Source organism: Oncorhynchus nerka, linkage group LG11 (genome assembly GCF_034236695.1).
Source record: "Oncorhynchus nerka isolate Pitt River linkage group LG11, Oner_Uvic_2.0, whole genome shotgun sequence".
In the NCBI taxonomy this organism is placed as follows: domain Eukaryota; kingdom Metazoa; phylum Chordata; class Actinopteri; order Salmoniformes; family Salmonidae; genus Oncorhynchus; species Oncorhynchus nerka.
The window spans coordinates 7,966,884-7,994,761 of NC_088406.1; the positions used below are offsets into that span (position 1 = coordinate 7,966,884).

General features: G+C 46.0%; 1 protein-coding gene across 2 annotated transcripts in view; it reads right to left on the reverse strand.

The window, feature by feature from the left end:
* Positions 1 to 27,878, reverse strand: part of LOC115126039 (glutamate receptor ionotropic, kainate 1) — a 125,388-nt gene that overhangs the window by 55,205 nt on the left and 42,305 nt on the right. For both annotated transcript variants that reach the window (XM_065024180.1, XM_065024179.1), the window contains exons 3-6: positions 24,618 to 24,712; positions 17,372 to 17,534; positions 3,657 to 3,838; positions 2,377 to 2,430 (exon numbers count right to left, since the gene is read on the reverse strand). In XM_065024180.1, the coding sequence (XP_064880252.1) occupies positions 2,377 to 2,430; positions 3,657 to 3,838; positions 17,372 to 17,534; positions 24,618 to 24,712 (494 nt within the window). The remainder of the gene's footprint in view (positions 1 to 2,376; positions 2,431 to 3,656; positions 3,839 to 17,371; positions 17,535 to 24,617; positions 24,713 to 27,878) is intronic.

Consider the following 27,878-nt stretch of genomic DNA (forward strand, 5'->3'; position numbering starts at 1 on the left):
TTAGTAACAAACATGTCCTGAAGAGGGAGAAACACCTGGAGTTTAGTAACAAACAGGTCCTGAAGAGGGAGAAACACCTGGAGTTTAGTAACAAGCAGGTCCTGAAGAGGAAGAAACACCTGGAGTTTAGAAGGAGAAACACCTGGAGTTTAGTAACAAACAGGTCCTGAAGAGGGAGAAACACCTGGAGTTTAGTAACAAACAGGTCCTGAAGAAGGAGAAACACCTGGAGTTTAGTAACAAACAGGTCCTGAAGAGGGAGAAACACCTGGAGTTTAGTAATAAGCAGGTCCTGAAGAAGGAGAAACACCTGGAGTTTAGTAACAAACAGGTCCTGAAGAAGGAGAAACACCTGGAGTTAGTAACTAGCTATTTTCTGTGTGGTCAGTCAGTGGCACAAGGTTAAATAACGTGGTCAGGGTAAACTGCAGACTCCTATAACCCTCAAAACGATTGACCTTTCAGCCCTACTTATAATCCTCAAAACGATTGACCTTTCCGCCCTTCCTATAATCCTCAAAACAATGGACCTTTCACCCCTACCTATAATCCTCAAAACAAATGGACCTTTCACCCCTACCTATAATCCTCAAAACAAATGGACCTTTCACCCCTACCTATAATCCTCAAAACAAATGGACCTTTCACCCCTACCTATAATCCTCAAAACAAATGGACCTTTCACCCCTGCCTATAATCCTCAAAACAAATGGACCTTTCAAAGGATATACTCAGAGAGACTCCAAACAATGGGAGAAGAATGTAATATGTAATACCATGGCATTTGAGAAAAGTACACATGTTACTATTCCGTTAGATTTCAACACTGTGTTCACCAGCAGTCTTTATATTACCTGTGTCTAGATACCCGTGTCTGGAAACCCGTGTCTAGATACCCTTGTCTGGGTACCCGCGTCTGGAGAACCGTGTCTAGATACCCGTGTCTAGATACCCGTGTCTGGAGAACCGTGTCTGGATACCCGTGTCTAGATACCCGTGTCTGGATACCCGTGTCTAGATACCCTTGTCTAGATACCCGTGTCTGGAGACCCGTGTCTAGATACCCGTGTCTGGATACCCGTGTCTGGAGACCCGTGTCTGGATACCCGTGTCTAGATACCCGTGTCTAGATACCCGTGTCTAGATACCCGTGTCTGGAGACCCGTGTCTGGATACCCGTGTCTAGATACCCGTGTCTAGAGACCCGTGTCTAGATACCCGTGTCTAGATACCCGTGTCTGGAGACCCGTGTCTGGATACCCGTGTCTAGAGACCCGTGTCTAGAGACCCGTGTCTAGATACCCGTGTCTGGAGACCCGTGTCTAGATACCTGTGTCTAGATACCCGTGTCTGGATACCCGTGTCTGGATACCCGTGTCTGGAGACCCGTGTCTAGATACCCGTGTCTAGATACCCATGTCTAGATACCCGTGTCTGGAAACCCGTGTCTGGAGACCCGTGTCTGGACACCCGTGTCTAGAGACCCGTGTCTAGATACCCATGTCTAGAGACCCGTGTCTAGATACCCGTGTCTAGATACCCGTGTCTAGATACCCGTGTCTAGATACCCTTGTCTGGATACCCGTGTCTGGATACCCGTGTCTAGATACCCGTGTCTGGATACCCGTGTCTGGATACCCGTACTTGAGGTCTGAATTATAACGATTTGGGGTATTTGAAAAAATGACATTTTATTGTATGTGACATTTCTACAAATGTAGTATGCTTTAAATGCCAGTATTTCCTACTCGTTTAGGCTTTTCATCTAGTAGAATTCTCTGCACACTACCGAAGAAGAGAATCGTATTTCCGAAACCCACGTGTTTTGACAACAGCTGATAATCAGCTGAGGGGGACCAAAATGAACCAATGGCACGAATCAATGCAATTGCACATGTAGATGAGGTTGTCACGCCCTGACCTTAGAGAGACATTTTATTTCTCTATTTGGTTAGGTCAGGGTGTGATTTGGGTGGGCATTCTATGTTTTCTATTTCTTTGTTTTTGGCCGAGTGTGGTTCCCAATCAGAGGCAGCTGTATATCGTTGTCTCTGATTGGGAATCATACTTAGGCTGCCTTTTTTCCCACTTAATGTTGTGGTTTTTTTGTTGTGAAGGTTTCACTCCTATTAAAGATGTGGAACTACATGGCACGCTGAGCCTTGGCTCATTTATGACAGGGAGTTTGAAGACAGCGAACGTGACAGAGGTATTCTCAGTAGCAGGAGACAAGTACTCTGGGTATTTGTTACTTACTGCATTCGTTTTGACCAAACAGTACGTTCTAAATGGTATGTATTATGATGAATACGATTAGTACACAGTGTGCCGTTTAGACATATGGCCTGAATCAAAGTAATAAAACAATGTTCTTACCAGAGTAGTGAAGAAGAAGTGGTAATACTCAGTCATCATCCCCATGGACATGATCTGTATAGGAGAGACAGAGAGGATGGGTCCCAAAGGGCACCCTATTCCCTATATAGTGCACTACTTTTAACCCAAAATGGCACCCTATTCCCTATATAGTGCACTACTTTTGACCAGGACCCATAGGGCTTTGGTTTAAAAAGAAGTATACTATATAGCAAATAGGATTCCATTTGGGACCGAAGAGATAGACAGAGCTCAGCTCACACACCGCTAGTGTTCTGCCCAAGCCAGCACAAATCACATTTACTAGCTTAAACTCCATCCATCCATAACTATAGCCATACCCCTGGGCCCACTGCAAATTACACACTTCCTCCGTTTCTAGCAGGGGCTCATTTTGTTTGGTATGCACGCTGTGCATTTAGGTGACTGTATGAGTAATAAATGTCTCAATTGGTACACATTCGTGTGGTGTTTCCATTCATCTGTTTCACAGCTACTGGTTTTAAATGTGTGTGTCTGAATAGAAACAAGCTCAATTTGGCATTAGAAATGAACATACTGTAGGATTTCTGCAGGGGATAGAAAATCGACTAATCTGTCTGGCCACAAAATCCAAACTGGAATTGTGTTTAAGAGGAAAGGAGAGGAAGGGAGAGGAAGGGAGAGGAAAGGAAAGGAAAAGAAAGGAAAGGAGAGGAGAGGTGAGGTGAGGAGAAGAAATTATAGGAAAGGAGAGAAGGGGAAAGGAGAAGAAAGGAGAGGAAAAAAGAGGAGAGGAAAGGAGAAGAAAGGAGAGGAAAGGAGAGGAGAGGTAAGGAGAAGAAAGGAGAGGAAAGGAGAGGAGAGGAAAGGAAATGAGAGGAAAGGAAAGGAAAGGAGATGAGAGGAAAGGAGAAGAAAGGAGAGGAGAGGAGAGGAAAGGAGAGGAGAGGAGAGGAGAGGAGAAGAAAAGGAGAGGAGAGGAAAGGAGAAGAAATTATAGGAAAGGAGAGGAGAAGAAAGGATAGGAAAGGAGAGGAAAGGAGAAGAAAGGAGAGGAAAGGAGAAGAAAAGAGAGGAAAGGAGAAGAAAGAAGAGGAAAGGAGAGGAGAGGAAAGGAAATGAGAAGAAAGGAGAGGAAAGGAGAGGAAAAGAGAGGAAAGGAAAGGAGAGGAAAGGAAAGGAGAGGAAAGGAAAGGAGAAGAAAGGATAGGAAAAGAGAGGAGAGGAAAGGATAGGATAGGAAAGGAGAGGAGAGGAAAGGAGAGGAAAAGAGAAGAAGGGTAAGCAGACATACTGACCTGTTTGAGTACGTCTGCGGAGGTCTGGTAGGAACAGTCGAAGATAACATAGAACTCTTTCCCCTTCTTCATCTCCTTTAGTAACGGCCGGGCGTCTTTACTCTCCGTCGGCAGCTGGCGAATCTTAATCTTGATGCTGTACCTGGACGGAGCTTTGATCAGCTCCTGAAGACGAATTAACCCTGGGACAGAGAAAGGGAAGGACATAAATACAGAGATGGGTAAAAGGGCTTTACAAACCGATCCTGGTTCAAAGCAGATTAAAGATACAGTCCGGGGGATCTTAAAGCACTTACAAATTCATTTATATATATACATATCATACGATTTGGATGATGTAGGTCAAAGCAGTAAATTCAAATGTGATCCTTCAGATCAGACAACGTGTTTGAGAGATGAGTGAAGGACGAAACCAAACTCCAGCAATAATATAATATGACTGGAGAGGAACCAAACTCAAGGCAGCCCACATGCACCTCTCTGATTCAGAGGGGTTGGGTTAAATGCGGAAGACACATTTCAATTGAATACATTCGTTAGGTATCCCCCCTTTCTCTTTCCCTTCTTGATGTCACTTTGTTAAATCCACTTCCAATCAGTGTAGATGAAGGGGAGGAGACGGGTCAAAGAAGGATTTAAAAGCCTTGAGACAATTGAGACATGGATTGTGTTTGTGTGCCATTCAGAGGGTGAATGGGCAAGACAAAAGATTTAAGTTCTTTTGAACTTGGTAGTAGGTGCCAGGCGCACCGGTTTGAGTGTGTCAAGAACTGCAACGCTGCTGGGTTTTACACGCTTAACAGTTTTCCATGTGTATCAGGAATGATCCACCACCCAAAGGACATTCAGCCAACTTAACCCAACTGTGAGAAGCGTGTGCCAGCATCCCTGTGGAACGCTTTCCACACCTTGTAGAGTCAACATGTGCCAGCATCCCTGTGGAACGCTTTCCACACCTTGTAGAGTCAACATGTGCCAGCATCCCTGTGGAACGCTTTCAACACCTTGTAGAGTCAACATGTGCCAGCATCCCTGTGGAACGCTTTCAACACCTTGTAGAGTCAACATGGGCCAGCATCCCTGTGGAACGCTTTCAACACCTTGTAGAGTCAACATGGGCCAGCATCCCTGTGGAACGCTTTCAACACCTTGTAGAGTCAACATGGGCCAGCATCCCTGTGGAACGCTTTCCACACCTTGTAGAGTCAACATGTGCCAGCATCCCTGTGGAACGCTTTCCACACCTTCTAGAGTCAACATGTGCCAGCATCCCTGTGGAACGCTTTCAACACCTTGTAGAGTCAACATGTGCCAGCATCCCTGTGGAACGCTTTCAACACCTTGTAGAGTCAACATGTGCCAGCATCCCTGTGGAACGCTTTCCACACCTTGTAGAGTCAACATGTGCCAGCATCCCTGTGGAACGCTTTCAACACCTTGTAGAGTCAACATGTGCCAGCATCCCTGTGGAACGCTTTCAACACCTTGTAGAGTCAACATGGGCCAGCATCCCTGTGGAACGCTTTCAACACCTTGTAGAGTCAACATGGGCCAGCATCCCTGTGGAACGCTTTCAACACCTTGTAGAGTCAACATGGGCCAGCATCCCTGTGGAACGCTTTCCACACCTTGTAGAGTCAACATGTGCCAGCATCCTTGTGGAACGCTTTCCACACCTTCTAGAGTCAACATGTGCCAGCATCCCTGTGGAACGCTTTCAACACCTTGTAGAGTCAACATGTGCCAGCATCCCTGTGGAACGCTTTCAACACCTTGTAGAGTCAACATGGGCCAGCATCCCTGTGGAACGCTTTCAACACCTTGTAGAGTCAACATGGGCCAGCATCCCTGTGGAACGCTTTCAACACCTTGTAGAGTCAACATGGGCCAGCATCCCTGTGGAACGCTTTCCACACCTTGTAGAGTCAACATGTGCCAGCATCCCTGTGGAACGCTTTCCACACCTTCTAGAGTCAACATGTGCCAGCATCCCTGTGGAACGCTTTCAACACCTTGTAGAGTCAACATGTGCCAGCATCCCTGTGGAACGCTTTCAACACCTTGTAGAGTCAACATGTGCCAGCATCCCTGTGGAACGCTTTCCACACCTTGTAGAGTCAACATGTGCCAGCATCCCTGTGGAACGCTTTCAACACCTTGTAGAGTCAACATGGGCCAGCATCCCTGTGGAATGCTTTCCACTCCTTGTAGAGTCAACATGTGCCAGCATCCCTGTGGAACGCTTTCAACACCTTGTAGAGACAACGTGGGCCAGCATCCCTGTGGAACGCTTTCCACACCTTGTAGAGTCAACGTGGGCCACCATCCCTGTGGAACGCTTTCCACACCTTGTAGAGTCAACATGTGCCAGCATCCCTGTGGAACGCTTTCAACACCTTGTAGAGTCAACATGGGCCAGCATCCCTGTGGAACGCTTTCAACACCTTGTAGAGTCAACATGGGCCAGCATCCCTGTGGAACGCTTTCAACACCTTGTAGAGTCAACGTGGGCCACCATCCCTGTGGAACGCTTTCAACACCTTGTAGAGTCAACATGGGCCAGCATCCCTGTGGAACGCTTTCAACACCTTGTAGAGTCCATGACCTGACAAATTGAGGCTGTTCTGAGGACAAAAGGGGGTTTGCAACTCCATATTAGAAAGGTGTTCCTAATATTTTGTCCACTCAGTGTAGGTAGTGCACTACCTTTTGAACAGAACCCATTGAGCTCTGGTCAAAGTAGTGCACTACCTTTTGAACAGGACCCATTGAGCTCTGGTCAAAGTAGTGCACTACCTTTTGAACAGGACCCATTGAGCTCTGGTCAAAGTAGTGCACTACCTTTTGAACAGGACCCATTGAGCTCTGGTCAAAGTAGTGCACTACCTTTTGAACAGGACCCATTGAGCTCTGGTCAAAGTAGTGCACTACCTTTTGAACAGAACCCATTGAGCTCTGGTCAAAGTAGTGCACTACCTTTTGAACAGGACCCATTGAGCTCTGGTCAAAGTAGTGCACTACCTTTTGAACAGGACCCATTGAGCTCTGGTCAAAGTAGTGCACTACCTTTGAACAGGACCCATTGAGCTCTGGTCAAAGTAGTGCACTACCTTTTGAACAGAACCCATTGAGCTCTGGTCAAAGTAGTGCACTACCTTTTGAACAGGACCCATTGAGCTCTGGTCAAAGTAGTGCACTACCTTTTGAACAGGACCCATTGAGCTCTGGTCAAATTAGTGCACTACCTTTTGAATAGAACCCTTTGAGCTCTGGTCAAAGTAGTGCACTACCTTTTGAACAGAACACATTGAGCTCTGGTCAAAGTAGTGCACTATACATGTATATGGAATATGGTTACATTTGGGACACAGACAATACATGATTATGTTCAGAAAAGCCTCATAATGTCTGACCCTATTAGGAGTGGCCAGACTACATTATGATCCCACAACTCAGCACAACAATAACAATTAACCAGTAATATATTCACACTATAACTTCATATCTAATTCGGTGCAATTTAACTGAAGCCTATTGGCTTCAGTAGTGTACTAAATAGGGAACGAGGTGCCATTTGGGATGCAGAGGGTGTGTACTAAATAGGGAACGAGGTACCATTTGGGATGCAGAGGGAGTGTACTAAATAGGGAACGAGGTACCATTTGGGATGCAGAGGGAGTGTACTAAATAGGGAACGAGGTACCATTTGGGATGCAGAGGCCGTGTACTAAATAGGTAATAGTCAGGGGGCTTACAGGAGGGGATAGAGGGATTGTTTAGAGTAGGATGGTAGAGGGATTGCTTTGAGTAGGATGTAGAGGGATTGTTTAGAGTAGAATGTAGAGGTATTGTTTAAAGTAGGATGATAGAGGGATTGTTTAGAGTAGGAAGGTAGAGGGATTGTTTAAAGTAGGATGATAGAGGGATTGTTTAGAGTAGGAAGGTAGAGGGATTGTTTAGAGTAGGATGATAGAGGGATTGTTTAGAGTAGGAAGGTAGAGGGATTGTTTAGAGTAGGATGGTAGAGGGATTGTTTAGGATGGTAGAGGGATTGTTTAGGTTGGTAGAGGGATTGTTTAGAGTAGGAAGGTAGAGGGATTGTTTAGAGTAGGATGGTAGAGGGATTGTTTAGGATGGTAGAGGGATTGTTTAGAGTAGGATGGTAGAGGGGATGGTAGAGGGATTGTTTAGGTTGGTAGAGGGATTGTTTAGAGTAGGAAGGTAGAGGGATTGTTTAGAGTAGGATGGTAGAGGGATTGTTTAGGATGGTAGAGGGATTGTATAGGATGGTAGAGGAATTGTTTAGGTTGGTAGAGGGATTGTATAGGATGGAAGAGGGATTGTTTAGGATGGTAGAGAGATTGTTTAGAGTAGGAGGGTAGAGTGATTGTTTAGAGTAGGAAGGTAGGGGGATTGTTTAGAGTAGGATGGTAGAGGGATTGTTTAGGATGGTAGAGGGATTGTATAGGATGGTAGAGGAATTGTTTAGGTTGGTAGAGGGATTGTATAGGATGGAAGAGGGATTGTTTAGGATGGTAGAGAGATTGTTTAGAGTAGGAGGGTAGAGTGATTGTTTAGAGTAGGATGGTTGAGGGATTGTTTATAGTAGGATGGTTGAGGGATTGTTTAGGATGGTAGAGGAATTGTTTAGGTTGGTAGAGGGATTTTATAGGAGGGTATAGTGAATGTTTAGGATGGTAGAGGGATTGTTTGGGATGGTAGAGGGATTGTTTAGAGCAGGATGGTTGAGGAATTGTTTGAGTAGGATGGTTGAGGGATTCTTGAGTGTAGGTCGGTAGAGTGATTTTTTAGGATGGTAGAGTGATTGATTAGGTTGGTAGAGGGATTGTGTAGGATGGTAGAGGGATTGTTTAGAGTAGGATGGTAGAGGGATTGTTTGGGATGGTAGAGGGATTGTTTAGAGTAGGATGGTAGAGGGATTGTTTGGGATGGTCGAGGGATTGTTTAGAATTGTAGAGGGAGTGTTTAGAATTGTAGAGGGATTGTTTAGAGTAGGATGGTTGAGGGATTGTTTGAGTAGGATGGTAGAGGGATTGTTTAGAGTAGGATGGTAGAGGGATTGTTTAGAGTAGGATGGTAGAGGGATTGTTTAGAGTAGGATGGTTGAGGAATTGTTTGAGTAGGATGGTTGAGGGATTCTTTAGTGTAGGTCGGTAGAGTGATTTTTTAGAGTAGGATGGTAAGAGGGATTGTTTAGAGTAGGATGGTAGAGGGATTGTTTAGAGTAGGATGGTATAGGGATTGTTTAGAGTAGGATGGTAGAGGGATTGTTTAGAGTAGGATAGTAGAGGGATTGTTTAGAGTAGGATGGTAGAGGGATTGTTTAGAGTAGGATGGTAGAGGGATTGTTTAGAGTAGGATGGTAGAGGGATTGTTTAGAGTAGGATGGTAGAGGGATTGTTTAGAGTAGGATGGTAGAGGGATTGTTTAGAGTAGGATGGTAGAGGGATTGTTTAGAGTAGGATGGTAGAGGGATTGTTTAGAGTAGGATGGTAGAGGGATTGTTTAGAGTAGGATGGAAGAGGGATTGTTTAGAGTAGGATGGTAGAGGGATTGTTTAGAGTAGGATGGTAGAGGGATTGTTTAGAGTAGGATGGTAGAGGGATTGTTTAGAGTAGGATGGTAGAGGGATTGTTTAGAGTAGGATGGTAGAGGGATTGTTTAGAGTAGGATGGTAGAGGGATTGTTTAGAGTAGGATGGTAGAGGGATTGTTTAGAGTAGGATAGTAGAGGGATTGTTTAGAGTAGGATGGTAGAGGGATTGTTTAGAGTAGGATGGTAGAGGGATTGTTTGGAGTAGGATGGTAGAGGGATTGTTTAGAGTAGGATGGTAGAGGGATTGTTTAGAGTAGGATGGTAGAGGGATTGTTTAGAGTAGGATGGTAGAGGGATTGTTTAGAGTAGGATGGTAGAGGGATTGTTTAGAGTAGGATGGTAGAGGGATTGTTTAGAGTAGGATGGTAGAGGGGATGGTAGAGGGGATGGTAGAGGGGATGGTAGAGTAGGATGGTAGAGGGGATGGTAGAGGGATAGTAGAGGGATGGTAGAGGGATGGTAGAGGGGATGGTAGAGGGATGGTAGAGGGGATAGTAGAGGGATAGTAGAGGGATGGTAGAGGGGATGGTAGAGGGCATGGTAGAGGGGATAGTAGAGGGGATGGTAGAGGGGATGGTAGAGGGGATGGTAGAGGGATAGTAGAGGGGATGGTAGAGGGGATGGTAGAGGGGATAGTAGAGGGGATGGTAGAGGGGATGGTAGAGGGGATGGTAGAGGGGATGGTAGGGGGATAGTAGAGGGGATGGTAGAGGGGATGGTAGAGGGGATGGTAGAGGGGATGGTAGAGGGGATGTAGAGGGGATAGTAGAGGGATGGTAGAGGGATGGTAGAGGGGATGTAGAGGGGATGGTAGAAGGGATGGTAGAGGGGATGGTAGAGGGGATGGTAGAGGGGATGGTAGAGGGGATGGTAGAGGGGATAGTAGAGGGGATGGTAGAGGGGATGGTAGAGGGGATAGTAGAGGGGATGGTAGAGGGATTGTTTAGAGTAGGATGGTAGAGTAGGATAGTAGAGGGATTGTTTAGAGTAGGATGGTAGAGGGATTGTTTAGAGTAGGATGGTAGAGTAGGATGGTAGAGGGGTTGTTTAGAGTAGGATGGTAGAGGGATTGTTTAGAGTAGGATGGTAGAGGGATTGTTTAGAGTAGGATAGTAGAGGGATTGTTTAGAGTAGGATGGTAGAGGGATTGTTTAGAGTAGGATGGTAGAGGGATTGTTTAGAGTAGGATGGTAGAGGGATTGTTTAGAGTAGGATGGTAGAGGGATTGTTTAGAGTAGGATGGTAGAGGGATTGTTTAGAGTAGGATGGTAGAGGGATTGTTTAGAGTAGGATGGTAGAGGGATTGTTTAGAGTAGGATGGTAGAGGGATTGTTTAGAGTAGGATGGAAGAGGGATTGTTTAGAGTAGGATGGTAGAGGGGATGGTAGAGGGGATGGTAGAGTAGGATGGTAGAGGGGATGGTAGAGGGGATAGTAGAGGGGATGGTAGAGGGGATGGTAGAGGGGATAGTAGAGGGGATGGTAGGGGGATGGTAGAGGGGATGGTAGAGGGATGGTAGAGGGGATAGTAGAGGGGATGGTAGAGGGATGGTAGAGGGGATAGTAGAGGGGATGGTAGAGGGGATGGTAGAGGGGATAGTAGAGGGGATGGTAGAGGGGATGGTAGAGGGTATAGTAGAGGGGATGGTAGAGGGGATGGTAGAGGGATAGTAGAGGGGATGGTAGAGGGATAGTAGAGGGATGGTAGAGGGGATGGTAGAGGGGATGGTAGAGGGGATAGTAGAGGGGATGGTAGAGGGGATGGTAGAGAGGATGGTAGAGGGGATGTAGAGGGGATAGTAGAGGGGATGGTAGAGGGGATGGTAGAGGGGATGTAGAGGGGATGGTAGAAGGGATGGTAGAGGGGATAGTAGAGGGATGGTAGAGGGGATGGTAGAGGGGATGGTAGAGGGGATGGTAGAGGGGATAGTAGAGGGATGGTAGAGGGGATGGTAGAGGGGATAGTAGAGGGGATGGTAGAGGGATTGTTTAGAGTAGGATGGTAGAGTAGGATAGTAGAGGGATTGTTTAGAGTAGGATGGTAGAGGGATTGTTTAGAGTAGGATGGTAGAGTAGGATGGTAGAGGGGTTGTTTAGAGTAGGATGGTAGAGGGATTGTTTAGAGTAGGATGGTAGAGTAGGATGGTAGAGGGATTGTTTAGAGTAGGATGGTAGAGGGATTGTACCTGAAACCCCACCTCTTTAAGGAATACCTAGGATAGGATAAAGTAATCCTTCTCTCCCCCCTTAAAAGACCTAGATGCACTATTGTAAAGTGGCTGTTCCACTGGATGTCATAAGGTGAAAGCACCAATTTGTAAGTCGCTCTGGATAAGAGCGTCTGCTAAATGACTTAAATGTAAATGTAATGTTTAGAGTAGGATGGTAGAGTAGGATGGTAGAGGGATTGTTTAGAGTAGGATGGTAGAGGGATTGTTTAGAGTAGGATGGTAGAGTAGGATGGTAGAGGGATTGTTTAGAGTAGGATGGTAGAGGGATTGTTTAGAGTAGGATGGTAGAGTAGGATGGTAGAGGGATTGTTTAGAGTAGGATGGTAGAGGGATTGTTTAGAGTAGGATGGTAGAGGGGATGGTAGAGGGGATGGTAGAGGGATTGTTTAGAGTAGGATGGTAGAGGGGATGGTAGAGGGGATGGTAGAGTAGGATGGTAGAGGGGATGGTAGAGGGGATGGTAGAGGGGATGGTAGAGTAGGATGGTAGAGGGGATGGTAGAGGGGATGGTAGAGGGGATGGTAGAGGGATTGTTTAGAGTAGGATGGTAGAGGGGATGGTAGAGGGGATGGTAGAGGGATTGTTTAGAGTAGGATGGTAGAGGGGATGGTAGAGGGGATGGTAGAGGGGATGGTAGAGGGATTGTTTAGAGTAGGATGGTAGAGGGATGGTAGAGGGATTGTTTATAGTAGGATGGTAGAGGGATTGTTTAGAGTAGGATGGTAGAGGGCATGGTAGAGTAGGATGGTAGAGGGGATGGTAGAGGGGATGGTAGAGAGGGATAGTAGAGGGGATGGTAGAGGGGATGGTAGAGGGGATGGTAGAGGGGATGGTAGAGTAGGGTGGTAGAGGGGATGGTAGAGGGGATGGTAGAGGGGATGGTAGAGGGGATGGTAGAGGGGATGGTAGAGGGGGATGGTAGAGGGGATGGTAGAGGGGATGGTAGAGGGGATGGTAGAGGGGTTGTACCTGAAACCCCACCTCTTTAAGGAATACCTAGGATAGGATAAAGTAATCCTTCTCTCCCCCCTTAAAAGACCTAGATGCACTATTGTAAAGTGGCTGTTCCACTGGATGTCATAAGGTGAAAGCACCAATTTGTAAGTCGCTCTGGATAAGAGCGTCTGCTAAATGACTTAAATGTAAATGTAATGTTTAGAGTAGGATGGTAGAGTAGGATGGTAGAGGGATTGTTTAGAGTAGGATGGTAGAGGGATTGTTTAGAGTAGGATGGTAGAGTAGGATGGTAGAGGGATTGTTTAGAGTAGGATGGTAGAGGGATTGTTTAGAGTAGGATGGTAGAGTAGGATGGTAGAGGGATTGTTTAGAGTAGGATGGTAGAGGGATTGTTTAGAGTAGGATGGTAGAGGGGATGGTAGAGGGATGGTAGAGGGATTGTTTAGAGTAGGATGGTAGAGGGATGGTAGAGGGATGGTAGAGCAGGATGGTAGAGGGGATGGTAGAGGGGATGGTAGAGGGGATGGTAGAGTAGGATGGTAGAGGGGATGGTAGAGGGATGGTAGAGGGGATGGTAGAGGGATTGTTTAGAGTAGGATGGTAGAGGGATGGTAGAGGGGATGGTAGAGGGATTGTTTAGAGTAGGATGGTAGAGGGGATGGTAGAGGGGATGGTAGAGGGGATGGTAGAGGGATTGTTTAGAGTAGGATGGTAGAGGGATGGTAGAGGGATTGTTTATAGTAGGATGGTAGAGGGATTGTTTAGAGTAGGATGGTAGAGGGGATGGTAGAGTAGGATGGTAGAGGGGATGGTAGAGGGGATGGTAGAGGGGATAGTAGAGGGGATGGTAGAGGGGATGGTAGAGGGGATGGTAGAGGGGATGGTAGAGTAGGGTGGTAGAGGGGATGGTAGAGGGGATGGTAGAGGGGATGGTAGAGGGGATGGTAGAGGGGATGGTAGAGGGGATGGTAGAGTAGGATGGTAGAGGGATGGTAGAGGGGATGGTAGAGGGGATGGTAGAGGGGATAGTAGAGGGGATGGTAGAGGGGATGGTAGAGGGATAGTAGAGGGGATGGTAGAGGGATGGTAGAGGGGATGGTAGAGGGGATGGTAGAGGGAATGGTAGAGGGATAGTAGAGGGTTGGTAGAGGGGATGGTAGAGGGATGGTAGAGGGATAGTAGAGGGATAGTAGAGGCGATGGTAGAGGGATAGTAGAGGGGATGGAAGAGGGGATGGTAGAGGGGATGGTAGAGGGTTGGTAGAGGGGATGGTAGAGGGGATGGTAGAGGGGATAGTAGAGGGGATAGTAGAGGGGATGGTAGAGGGGATAGTAGAGGGGATGGTAGAGGGGATGGTAGAGGGGATGGTAGAGGGATGGTAGAGGGATGGTAGAGGGGATGGTAGAGGGAATAGTAGAGGGGATGGTAGAGGGGATGGTAGAGGGGATAGTAGAGGGGATGGTAGCGGGGATGGTAGAGGGGATGGTAGAGGGGATGGTAGAGGGGATGGTAGAGGGGATGGTAGAGGGGATGGTAGAGGGAATGGTAGAGGGTTGGTAGAGGGTTGGTAGAGGGGATGGTAGAGGGTTGGTAGAGGGGATGGTAGAGGGGATGGTAGAGGGATGGTAGAGGGTTGGTAGAGGGGATGGTAGAGGGGATGGTAGAGGGATAGTAGAGGGATAGTAGAGGGATGGTAGAGGGATGGTAGAGGGATGGTAGAGGGGATGGTAGAGGGATAGTAGAGGGGATGGTAGAGGGATAGTAGAGGGATGGTAGCGGGGATGGTAGAGGGGATGGTAGAGGGGATGGTAGAGGGATGGTAGAGGGATGGTAGAGGGATAGTAGAGGGGATGGTAGGGGGATGGTAGAGGGGATGGAAGAGGGGATGGTAGAGGGGATGGTAGAGGGATGGTAGAGGGGATGGTAGAGGGGATGGTAGAGGGGATGGTAGAGGGGATGGTAGAGGGGATAGTAGAGGGGATGGTAGAGGGATAGTAGGGGATGGTAGAGGGGATGGTAGAGGGGATGGTAGAGGGATGGTAGAGGGGATAGTAGAGGGGATAGTAGAGGGGATGGTAGAGGGATAGTAGAGGGGATGGTAGAGGGGATGGTAGAGGGGATGGTAGAGGGGATGGTAGAGGGGATGGTAGAGGGGATGGTAGAGGCGATGGTAGAGGGGATGGTAGAGGGGATGGTAGAGGGGATGGTAGAGGGGATGGTAGAGGGTTGGTAGAGGGGATGGTAGAGGGGATGGTAGAGGGGATGGTAGAGGGGATGGTAGAGGGGATGGTAGAGGGGATGGTAGAGGGGATAGTAGAGGGCAGTTTAATCAAGGTGAGATTGATTCAAAGTGCCTTCAGAAAGTATTTATACCCCTTTTTGTTGTGTTACAGCCTGAATTCAAAACGGATTAAAAAAAATAAAAAATCTCACTCATCTAAACGTAATATCATATAACGACAAAGTGAAAATAGGTTTTTAGAAATGTTTGCACATTTATTTAAAATGAAATACAGGAATATTTCATTTGCGTAAGTATTTATACTCCTGAGTCACTACATGTTAGTTAGAATAACCTCTGGCAGCGATTACAGCTGTGATTCTTTCTGGGTACGTCTCTAAGAGCTTTGCACACCTGGACTGTACAATAAATGTTGCATATTATTATATTTAAAATTCTTCAAGCTCTGTCAAGTTGGTTGTTGATCATTACTAGACTGCCATTTTCAAGTCTTGCCATAGATTTTCAGGCCAATTTAAGTATGTAACTAGGCCACTCAGGAACATTCAATGTCGTCTTGGTAAACAACTCCAGTGTATATTTGGCTTTATGTTCTAGGTTATTGTCCTGCTGAAAGGGGAATTTGTCTCCCAGTGCCTGTTGGAAAGCCTGTGCTTAGCTCCATCTGTCACGCTCTGACCTTAGATCTCTGTTTTCTTTATCTTTTGGTTAGGTCAGGGTGTGACGAGGGTGGGTATGCTAGTTTTTGTATTGTCTAGGATTTTTGTATGTCATGGGGTTTTGTAGGTCTAGGTATTTCTATGTCTATGGTGGCCTGATATGGTTCCCAAACAGAGGCAGCTGTTTATTGTTGTCTCTGATTGGGGATCATATTTAGGTAGCCATTTTCCCTTTTGTGTTCGTGGGTTCTTGTTCTATGTTTAGCTGCCTGTCTGCACTATTCGTATAGCTTCACGTTTCGTTGTTCTTTATTGTTTTTGTTTAAGTGAGTTTCTCTTTATTAAAAGTATGTGGAACTCTATGCACGCTGCGCCTTAGTCTCCTTCGTATAACGCTGTCACAACCATTAAACTCTGCAACTGTTTTACAGTCACCATTGGCCTCATGGTGAAATCCCTGAGCGGTTTCCTTCTTCTCCGGCAACCAAGTTAGGAAGGATGCCTGTATCTTTGTAGTGACTGGGTGTATTGATACACCATCCATAGTGTAATGAATAACTTACCATGCTCAAAGGGATATTCAATGTCTGCTTTTTTAAAATCCATCTACCAATAGGTGCCCTTTTTTGAGAGGCAATGGAAAACCTCTTTGTTCACTGCTTGACTGAGGGACCTTACATATAATTGTATGTGTGGGGTACAGCGATGAGCTAGGTCATAAAAAAAAAAAGTTAAACACTTACTGCACATAGAGTCCATGCAGCTTATTATGTGACTTGTTAATTAAGCAACTTTTTTTTTACCCCAGAACGTATTTAGGCTTGGCCAAACAAAGGGGATGAATACTGATTGACTCAAGACATTTCAGCTTTTCATTTCTAATTCATTTGTAAACATTTCAAAAAACATAAATCCACTTTGACATTATGGGGTATTGCGTGTAGGTCAGTGACACAACACCCAACATCTCAATTTATATTTTTAAATTCAGGCTGTAACACAACAAAGTGTATAACAAGTCAAGGGGTGTGAATACTTTCTGAAGGCTCTGTATTTGTGTGTCTTGCCACATTGCAAGACAGAACAGCACAAACAGATCTGGGATCAGGCTAATAAACAGATCTGGGGCCAGGCTAATAAACAGATCTGGGGCCAGGCTAATAAACAGATCTGGGGCCAGGCTAATAAACAGATCTGGGACCAGGCTAATAAACTGTTCTGGGACCAGGCTAATAAACTGTTCTGGGACCAGGCTAATAAACTGTTCTGGGACCAGGCTAATAAACAGATCTGGGACCAGGCTAATAAACAAACACTCCAAGGGACATTTTAATCTATATACAGGTATTTCAACTATTAGCCCTTCATAACACCATGCAGCATCACATCTAACACAAAGCAAAGAAGAGTCTCAAACAGCACCCTATTCCCTATGTAGTGCACTACTTTTGACCAAAGCCCTATGGGCCCTGCTACTGCTACTTCTCATTCTTGGCTGATGCAAGCAAGCAATCGTTCAATATTATTAGAGCCATTGCTGCTGATGCCTTTTACAAATAGAATAGCCACAAATCTACAGAACTATGTGATTACTAAGACCTATAGCATTGCTTTGTACTAGCAAAGTTTGCTCTTCTCAATGTAGCATTGCTTGAGGAACCTGCCAAGGCTATCCTCTGTCACCCTTAGCTTTTTGTTGTCCCCTTAGCCTACATCTAGGGCCCAGATGTTCCTGGTCCTTCCAGCGACACCCATCACATCCTGTCTCACTGTTCAGGTCAGATCATTGACCACATGTGTCCTCTTAAACCACAGTAATTGTCTGTTAAGATCAAACTGAAGTGAAGGCGGAATTCAGCTACTACTGAATGAAGCATGTTTCTCAACTTCAACTTTCACTGTCGTTGCTGAATTTCCTCTTCGCTTCAGTTTGCTCCTCAATTGTTGCACCTTGGTCGGAGAATGAGGAAGTGGCAGTGCTCCCCTCCCTTTGTTTGTTTAGATCACTCACCAGTTGCATCCTCGTAAACCACGGTGACGGTCTTCCACTTGTAGTACTGTACGATGTCCAGTATGGCTCTGCTGATGGAGGCATACTCTGGGTACAGATTGATGTAGAAGCTGTCCTTGTTGTCCACAGAGGGGTGTTTCCACCGGGTCTGAATATGGGGTACCTTAGGAGGGACATAGATACAATGTTTATTTTTCATCAATGTGATGTTATGTTAAGTGATCATTTGTTATGTGAAGAACACAAATGCAATGTTTTTATTTATTTTACTCGAGAATCGCATTAGAAATAAGCTTAAAGCTTTCATGTGTTCTCCTCTGGGGAATTCTTTGTACTTTTAAATGGTTTTAAACAGGTACAAATTGTTTTTACCCCCCAAAAAATCAATTAGTCAATCAATCAACCAATCAATTTTAAACAATATGATGTTATGTGATGGTGTGTTGTGTTGTGTGATATGTTATGTGATGGTGTGTTATGTTATGTTGTGTGATATGTTATGTGATGGTGTGTTATGTTGTGTTGTGTGATATGTTATGTGATGGTGTGTTGTGTTGTGTGATATGTTATGTGATGGTGTGTTATGTTGTGTGATATGTTATGTTAGGGTGCTGTTTGGATATTGTTGTTGGAGCGAGCCGGTCGCATCCGCGCTTCGGTCTGCAGGTTGTATAACTTTTTCATTACATTTCATTATAGTACAACGGTCTGATTTGTCTAATCTTAGCAATTTCTTCTTAGCTAGCTACATAGTCGTCGTTGTATCAAAGATAATTGCGTAATTATCGTATTTCGTCGTCTCCTATCTGCCCAACACGTTCACTGTCTACCGTAGCACTGTAGTAACTATCACACTCAACTGAACGACTTGATTAGTGTAGTGTTAGCTAGCTACATAGTTGTCTTTGCTGTCTTCGTATCCAAGATAATTGTGTAGTTTAGAGTGTGGAGTCTTAGAGTGATAATTGCGTTATTATCGTATTTCGTCGTCCTCCTATCTGCCTAGCAGCTAGCCAGCTAGCATACGTTCACCGGCTACCGTAGCACTGTAGTAACTATCACACTCAACTGAACGACTTGATTAGTGTAGTATTAGCTAGCTACATAGTTGTCTTTGCTGTCTTCGTATCCAAGATAATTGTGTAGTTAGAGTGTGTAGTCTTAGAGTGATTATCTTAATTCACCGAGGTTAGCTAGCCAGCTATTTTGTCGTCCTTAACGTAGGAGACACTCCTAGCTAGCCAATAGCCAGCCAACGTCTACTGAATAGAACTTTCGCATTCCGGTCGCATTCCGCTTCGCTCCACAGGTAGTGTCACATTTTCATTTCATTTCATTACAGTCCCAACGGTGTGATTTGTTTGATCGTAGCTAGCTACATAGCTAGCTACATAGCCGTCTTTGTTTCAAAGATAATTGTGTAGTCTAGAGCGATTTTCTAGGTTAGCTAGCCAGCTATTGTCGTTCTCCTAACGCAACGTAACGTAACCAACACTGCTAGCTAGCCAGCTAGCCCCCGAAAAGCAGCATTGTAGAAACTTCACACTCAACGGAACGACTTGATTAGGGTAGTGTCAACAACGCAGCTAGCCTACCTCAGCAGTACTGTATCATTTTAATCATTTTAGTCAATTAGATTCTTGCTACGTAAGCTTAACTTTCTGAACATTCGAGACGTGTAGTCCACTTGTCATTCCAATCTCCTCTGCATTAGCGTAGCCTCTTCTCTAGCCTGTCAACTATGTGTCTGTCTATCCCTGTTCTCTCCTCTCTGCACAGACCATACAAACGCTCCACACCGCATGGCCGCGGCCACCCTAATCTGGTGGTCCCAGCGCGCACGACCCACGTGGAGTTCCAGGTCTCCGGTAGCCTCTGGAACTGCCGATCTGCGGCCAACAAGGCAGAGTTCATCTCAGCCTATGCCTCCCTCCAGTCCCTCGACTTCTTGGCTCTGACGGAAACATGGATCACCACAGACAACACCGCTACTCCTACTGCTCTCTCTTCGTCCGCCCACGTGCTCTCGCACACCCCGAGAGCTTCTGGTCAGCGGGGTGGTGGCACCGGGATCCTCATCTCTCCCAAGTGGTCATTCTCTCTTTCTCCCCTTACCCATCTGTCTATCGCCTCCTTTGAATTCCATGCTGTCACAGTTACCAGCCCTTTCAAGCTTAACATCCTTATCATTTATCGCCCTCCAGGTTCCCTCGGAGAGTTCATCAATGAGCTTGATGCCTTGATAAGCTCCTTTCCTGAGGACGGCTCACCTCTCACAGTTCTGGGCGACTTTAACCTCCCCACGCCTACCTTTGACTCATTCCTCTCTGCCTCCTTCTTTCCACTCCTCTCCTCTTTTGACCTCACCCTCTCACCTTCCCCCCTACTCACAAGGCAGGCAATACGCTCGACCTCATCTTTACTAGATGCTGTTCCTCCACTAACCTCATTGCAACTCCCCTCCAAGTCTCCGACCACTACCTTGTATCCTTTTCCCTCTCGCTCTCATCCAACACTTCCCACACTGCCCCTACTCGGATGGTATCGCGCCGTCCCAACCTTCGCTCTCTCTCCCCCGCTACTCTCTCCTCTTCCATCCTATCATCTCTTCCCTCTGCTCAAACCTTCTCCAACCTATCTCCTGATTCTGCCTCCTCAACCCTCCTCTCCGCCCTTTCTGCATCCTTTGACTCTCTATGTCCCCTATCCTCCAGGCCGGCTCGGTGCTCCCCTCACGCTCCGTGGCTCGACGACTCATTGCGAGCTCACAGAACAGGGCTCCGGGCAGCCGAGCGGAAATGGAGGAAAACTCGCCTCCCTGCGGACCTGGCATCCTTTCACTCCCTCCTCTCTACATTTTCCTCCTCTGTCTCTGCTGCTAAAGCCACTTTCTACCACTCTAAATTCCAAGCATCTGCCTCTAACCCTAGGAAGCTCTTTGCCACCTTCTCCTCCCTCTTGAATCCTCCTCCCCCTCCCCCTCCTCCCTCTCTGCAGATGACTTCGTCAACCATTTTGAAAAGAAGGTCGACGACATCCGATCCTCGTTTGCTAAGTCAAACGACACCGCTGGTTCTGCTCACACTGCCCTACCCTGTGCTCTGACCTCTTTCTCCCTCTCTCTCCAGATGACATCTCGCGTCTTGTGACGGCCGGCCGCCCAACAACCTGCCCGCTTGACCCTATCCCCTCCTCTCTTCTCCAGACCATCTCCGGTGACCTTCTCCCTTACCTCACCTCGCTCATCAACTCATCCCTGACCGCTGGCTACGTCCCTCCCGTCTTCAAGAGAGCGAGAGTTGCACCCCTTCTGAAAAACCTACACTCGATCCCTCCGATGTCAACAACTACAGACCAGTATCCCTTCTTTCTTTTCTCTCCAAAACTCTTGAACGTGCCGTCCTTGGCCAGCTCTCCCGCTATCTCTCTCAGAATGACCTTCTTGATCCAAATCAGTCAGGTTTCAAGACTAGTCATTCAACTGAGACTGCTCTTCTCTGTATCACGGAGGCGCTCCGCACTGCTAAAGCTAACTCTCTCTCCTCTGCTCTCATCCTTCTAGACCTATCGGCTGCCTTCGATACTGTGAACCATCAGATCCTCCTCTCCACCCTCTCCGAGTTGGGCATCTCCGGCGCGGCCCACGCTTGGATTGCGTCCTACCTGACAGGTCGCTCCTACCAGGTGGCGTGGCGAGAATCCGTCTCCTCACCACGTGCTCTCACCACTGGTGTCCCCCAGGGCTCTGTTCTAGGCCCTCTCCTATTCTCGCTATACACCAAGTCACTTGGCTCTGTCATAACCTCACATGGTCTCTCCTATCATTGCTATGCAGACGACACACAATTAATCTTCTCCTTTCCCCCTTCTGACGACCAGGTGGCGAATCGCATCTCTGCATGTCTGGCAGACATATCAGTGTGGATGACGGATCATCACCTCAAGCTGAACCTCGGCAAGACGGAGCTGCTCTTCCTCCCGGGGAAGGACTGCCCGTTCCATGATCTCGCCATCACGGTTGACAACTCCATTGTGTCCTCGTCCCAGAGCGCTAAGAACCTTGGCGTGATCCTGGACAACACCCTGTCGTTCTCAAATAACATCAAGGCGGTGGCCCGTTCCTGTAGGTTCATGCTCTACAACATCCGCAGAGTACGACCCTGCCTCACACAGGAAGCGGCGCAGGTCCTAATCCAGGCACTTGTCATCTCCCGTCTGGATTACTGCAACTCGCTGTTGGCTGGGCTCCCTGCCTGTGCCATTAAACCCCTACAACTCATCCAGAACGCCGCAGCCCGTCTGGTGTTCAACCTTCCCAAGTTCTCTCACGTCACCCCGCTCCTCCGCTCTCTCCACTGGCTTCCAGTTGAAGCTCGCATCCGCTACAAGACCATGGTGCTTGCCTACGGAGCTGTGAGGGGAACAGCACCTCAGTACCTCCAGGCTCTGATCAGGCCCTACACCCAAACAAGGGCACTGCGTTCATCCACCTCTGGCCTGCTCGCCTCCCTACCACTGAGGAAGTACAGTTCCCGCTCAGCCCAGTCAAAACTGTTCGCTGCTCTGGCCCCCCAATGGTGGAACAAACTCCCTCACGACGCCAGGACAGCGGAGTCAATCACCACCTTCCGGAGACACCTGAAACCCCACCTCTTTAAGGAATACCTAGGATAGGATAAAGTAATCCCTCTCACCCCCCTTAAAATATTTAGATGCACTACTGTTCCACTGGATGTCATAAGGTGAATGCACCAATTTGTAAGTCGCTCTGGATAAGAGCGTCTGCTAAATGACTTAAATGTAAATGTCAAAAAGGTTTATTCACGGAACGTTCTGAAGTCAAGAATACAAAACCATTCATTTTATACTGACTTCTCACGCACACACACACACAGACGCGCATACACACATACCCACACACACACGCACACAATTAGAAGCACACACATGTCCTGCTACGCACACACTGTCTGTCTCACTACCCAGCCGACAGAGATAGTGACCTTGTCCTGCTACACACACTGTCTGTCTCACTACCCAGCCGACAGAGATAGTGACCTTGTCCTGCTACACACACTGTCTGTCTCACTACCCAGCCGACAGAGATAGTGACCTTGTCCTGCTACACACACTGTCTGTCTCACTACCCAGCCGACAGAGATAGTGACCTTGTCCTGCTACACACACTGTCTGTCTCACTACCCAGCCGACAGAGATAGTGACCTTGTCCTGCTACACACACTGTCTGTCTCACTACCCAGCCGACAGAGATAGTGACCTTGTCCTGCTACACTGTCTGTCTCACTACCCAGCCGACAGAGATAGTGACCTTGTCCTGCTACACACACTGTCTGTCTCACTACCCAGCCGACAGAGATAGTGACCTTGTCCTGCTACACACACTGTCTGTCTCACTACCCAGCCGACAGAGATAGTGACCTTGTCCTGCTACACACACTGTCTGTCTCACTACCCAGCCGACAGAGATAGTGACCTTGTCCTGCTACACTGTCTGTCTCACTACCCAGCCGACAGAGATAGTGACCTTGTCCTGCTACACACACTGTCTGTCTCACTACCCAGCCGACAGAGATAGTGACCTTGTCCTGCTACACTGTCTGTCTCACTACCCAGCCGACAGAGATAGTGACTTTGTCCTTGAGACGTACTCCCCGTTCTCTCCCAAATCTCTAGTCAGGTCGGCACCGAGCTCAGACAGTCTGTGTTTAAAATACCAGAAAGGCATATTGTTTTACCCTAATTCTGACTAGGACTACACGTTTATTGATTATGATTTTATACATTCTAATCAATTCCATACGATTATATGTTTCAGGGCGGAATTCTCACCTATCAGGTGTATGTAAACTTCTGACTTCAACAGTATATATATATATGTTTTGTTTTCAGAACATTAATCGTGTGTAGGTAGATGTGGATAGATAGTTACAAATGATTGGTTGCAAGTTGGGGAAGGGGGTTAACACCTAGCTCGGCTATCCGACAATTCTTTAGTAAAGGTTATTGTTCAGCTAAATGCCCTTCCTGCTATGCTTGTTCAGCTAATAGCCCATCCTGCTATGCTTGTTCAGCTAATAGCCCATCCTGCTATGCTTGTTCAGCTAATAGCCCATCCTGCTATGCTTGTTCAGCTAATAGCCCATCCTGCTATGCTTGTTCAGCTAATAGCCCATCCTGCTATGCTTGTTCAGCTAATAGCCCATCCTGCTATGCTTGTTCAGCTAATAGCCCATCCTGCTATGCTTGTTCAGCTAATAGCCCATCCTGCTATGCTTGTTCAGCTAATAGCCCATCCTGCTACGCTTGTGAAAAACTAAGAATAATACTTTTCCCCCTTTCCACGTTAAAGATTCCAATTGATAAAGTGTTTTTAGCCACAATCGGCCCCAACCCCAATTAATCAATTTGGGCACAGTCTATAGCGTGCTGGACTTTGGGCTAGAATGTTGAGGGTTCGAAGCCTGCTCCCTGCTTGTTTCATGACATTATTATGCCTGCCTCAGAGCAAATAGCCTGGATTGTTACTCCCATCTCATTCCTGCTCTCTTACATGCGTCATTCTCCACCTGAGTGGCTCGCTTGTGGGCGTGCTGGCAGGATGTACTAATTTGTATTCTGTATATATGAATTACAAATCAGCCTTGACTTAAATCATGTTTCTAGTCTATTGCATTGTTACAATGTGTAATCATTGATGTCCCAGGAGCAGGAGTGGTAAACACTGTTGAAGTGTATAATTGTGAAACATACATGCAGACACAGCATCATTCAAAGAATGGAGTTTGATACACCTGGTATTGGATATGACTGGGGAAAAAAATTGCTAAATTGCGATTTTCGTAAATTTACTTTATGACCCAAAAAATATGCACAATAGTTTGTCTCTACATTAACTAACATATTCCCCTCAATTGTAATTTTTTTGCATGACTCATTATGACGTTATAATTACTTAAATTAGCTTCCTCCATAATGTTTTGTCAGCCATCTTTGCTGAAGAAAAGTCACCAGGGACGGGTGGCTCGCGTCCAAATTCATCATTGGAATCACTCGATATGATTGGTCATATAAAAACCTTGGCACCCAAATGCATAATGAGTGCTCTAACTCCCCCTTGTGGTGGTCTGGAGCAATGACGCCGTGATGCTGGGTACCTCTAAGTCTCGCGGTGTGGAAACTCGTGTCACCTTTAAAGGAGGAACCACTGTATGTGATAGTGTCTCACCTCCAGAGCATTGCAGATGGACTGGACAGCACTGACGGAGGAGCTGTGAGAGGGGCCAAACACCGCCCCGACACCCAGAGCCAACTGGTCACAGGCTGGGAAAGGGACAGTAGAGCGGGACTGTTATTTTCTGCATCCCAAATGGTTTCTTATTACCTTCAGAAAGTATTCACACCCCTTGACTCTTCCCACATTTTATTGTTTTACAGCCTGTATTTAAAATGGATAACATTTAGATTTTCATTCACTGGCAAACATACAATGCCCAATGATGGCAAAGTGGAATTATGTTTTTCAATATTTTTTTTACATTAATAAAAGCAACAACAAAAAAAGTTTAAATGTCTTGTTATTAAGTATTCAACCCCTAAATAAGATCAGGAGTAGAAATTAGCTTAACAAGTCACATAATAAGTTGCATGGCCTCAGTCTGTGTGCAATAATAGTGTTTGACATGATTTTTGTAATGACTACCTCATCTCTGTACCCCCCACATACAATTATCTGTAAGGCCTCTCAGTCGAGCAGTGAATTTCAAACACAGATTCAACCACAAAGACCAGGGAGGTTTTCCAATGCCCTGCAAAGAAGGGCACCTATTGGTAGATTGGTTCAAATTAAAAATACATTTCAAAACATTGAATATCCCTTTGAGGATGGTGAAGTTATTAATTACACTTTGGATGGTGTATCAATACATCCAGTCACATCAAAGATACAGGCGTCCTTCCGAACTCAGTTGCCAGAGAGGAAGGAAACTGCTCAGGGATTTCACCATGAGACCAATTGTAATTTTAAAACAGTTACAGAGTTTACAGGCTTTGACGGGAGAAAACTGAGGATGGATCAACAACATTGTAGTTACTCAACAATACAAACCTGACAGAGTGAAAAAAGGAAGCCTGTACAGAATAAAAATATTCCAAAACATGCATCCTGTTTGCAACAAGGCACAAAAGTACAACTGCAAAGAATGTGGCAAAGCAATTACCTTTTGTCCTGAATTCGAAGTGCTATGTTTGGGGCAAATCCAACACAACACACTACTGAGTACCACCCTCCATATTTTCAAGCATAGTGGTGGCTGCATCATGTTATGGGAATGCTTGTCATCATTAAGGACTGGGGGGGTTTTCAGGATAAAAAAGAAACGAAGCTAAGGAAGCTAAGGACAGGCAAAATCCTAGAGGAAAACGTGGTTCAGTCTGCTTTCCACTAGACACTGAGAGATGAATTCCCCTTTCAGCAGGACAATAACCTAAAACACAAGGCCAAATATTCACTGGAGTTGCTTACCAAGAAGACAGTGAATGTTCCTGAATGGCCGAGTGACAGTTTTGATTTAAAACTACTTGAAAATCTATGGTAAGACCTGACAATGGTGTTCTAGCAATGAACAGGTGCTGACTTTCTGCACCCTCGACAACTACTGTGATTATTATTATTATTATTTGACCCTGCTGGTCATCTATGAACATTTGAACATCTTGGCCATGTTCTGTTATAATCTCCACCTGGCACAGCCAGAAGAGGACTGGCCACCCCTCATAGCCTGGTTCCTCTCTAGGTTTCTTCCTAGGTTTTGGCCTTTCTAGGGAGTTTTTCCGAGCCACTGTTCTTCTACACCTGCATTACTTGCTGTTTGGGGTTTTAGGCTGGGTTTCTGTACAGCACTTTGTGACATCAGCTGATGTAAGAAGGGCTATAAAAATACATTTGATTGATTGATCAACAACCAATTTGACACAGCTTGAAGAATAATGTGCAAATATTGCACAATCCAGGTGTGGAAATCTTTTACAGACTAACCCAGAAAGACACACAGCTGTAATCGCTGCCCAAGTTGATTCTATCATGTATTGAGTCAGGGGGCTCAAATCAAGATACAGTTGAAGTCGGAAGTTTACATACACCTTAGCCAAATACATTTATACCCAGTTTTTCATCATTCCTGACATTTAAAGTAAAAATTCCCTGTCGTGGGTCAGTCAGGATCACCACTTTATTTTGAGAATGTGAAATGTCAGAATTATAGTAGAGAGAATGATTTATTTCAGCTTTCATTTCTTTCATCACATTCCCAGGGGGTCAGAAGTTTACATACAATCAATTAGTATTTGGTAGCATTGCCTTTAAATTGTTTAACTTGGGTCAAATGTTTTGGGTAGCCTTCCACAAGCTTCCCACAATAAATTGGGTGAATTTTGGCTCATTCCTCCTGACAGAGCTGGTGTAACTGAGTCAGGTTTGTAGGCCTCCTTGCATGCACATGCTTTTTCAGATCTGCCCACAAATTTTCTATGGGATTGAGGTCAGGGCTTTGTGATGGCCACTCCAATAGCTTGACTTTGTTGTCCTTAAGCCATTTTGCCACAACTTTGGAAGTATGCTTGGGGTCATTGTCCATTTCGAAGACCCATTTGCAACCAAGCTTTAACTTCCTCAGTGATGTCTTGAGATGTTGCTTCAATATATCCACATAATTTTCCTTTCTCATGAAGCCATCTATTTTGTGAAGTGCACCAGTCCCTCCTGCAGCTAAGCACCCCCACAACATGATGCTGCCCCCCCCCCCCCCATGCTTCACGGTTGGGATAGTGTACTTTGGCTTGTAAGCCTCCCCCTTTTTCCTCCAAACATAACAATGGTCATTATGGCCAAACAGTTCTATTTTTTGTTTCATCAGACCAGAGGACATTTCTCCAAAAAGTACAATCTTTGTCCCCATGTGAAGTTGCAAACCGTAGTCTGGCTTTTTTTAATGGCATTTTTGGAGCAGTGGCTTCTTCCTTGCTGAGAAGCCTTTCAGGTTATGTCGATATATTATTTGTTTTACTATGGATATTAGATACTTTTGTACCTGTTTCCTCCAGGATCTTCACAAGGTCCTTTGCTGTTGTTCTGGGATTGATTTGCACTTTTCGCACCAAAGTACGTTAATCTCTAGGAGACAGAACGTGTCTCCTTCCTGAGATGTATGACGGCTTCGTGGTCCCATGGTGTTTATACTTGCGTACTATTGTTTGTACAGATGAATGTGGTACCTTCATGCATTTGGAAATTGCTCCCAAGGATGAACCAGACTTGTGGAGGTCTACAATATTGTGCGGCTTATGTCTTTTGATTTTCCCATGATGTCAAGCAGTGAGTTTGAAGGTAGGCTTTGAAATACATCCACAGGTACACCTCCAATTGATTCAAATGATGCCTATCAGAAGCTTCTAAAGCTGTGACATAATTTTCTGGAATTGTCCAAGTTGT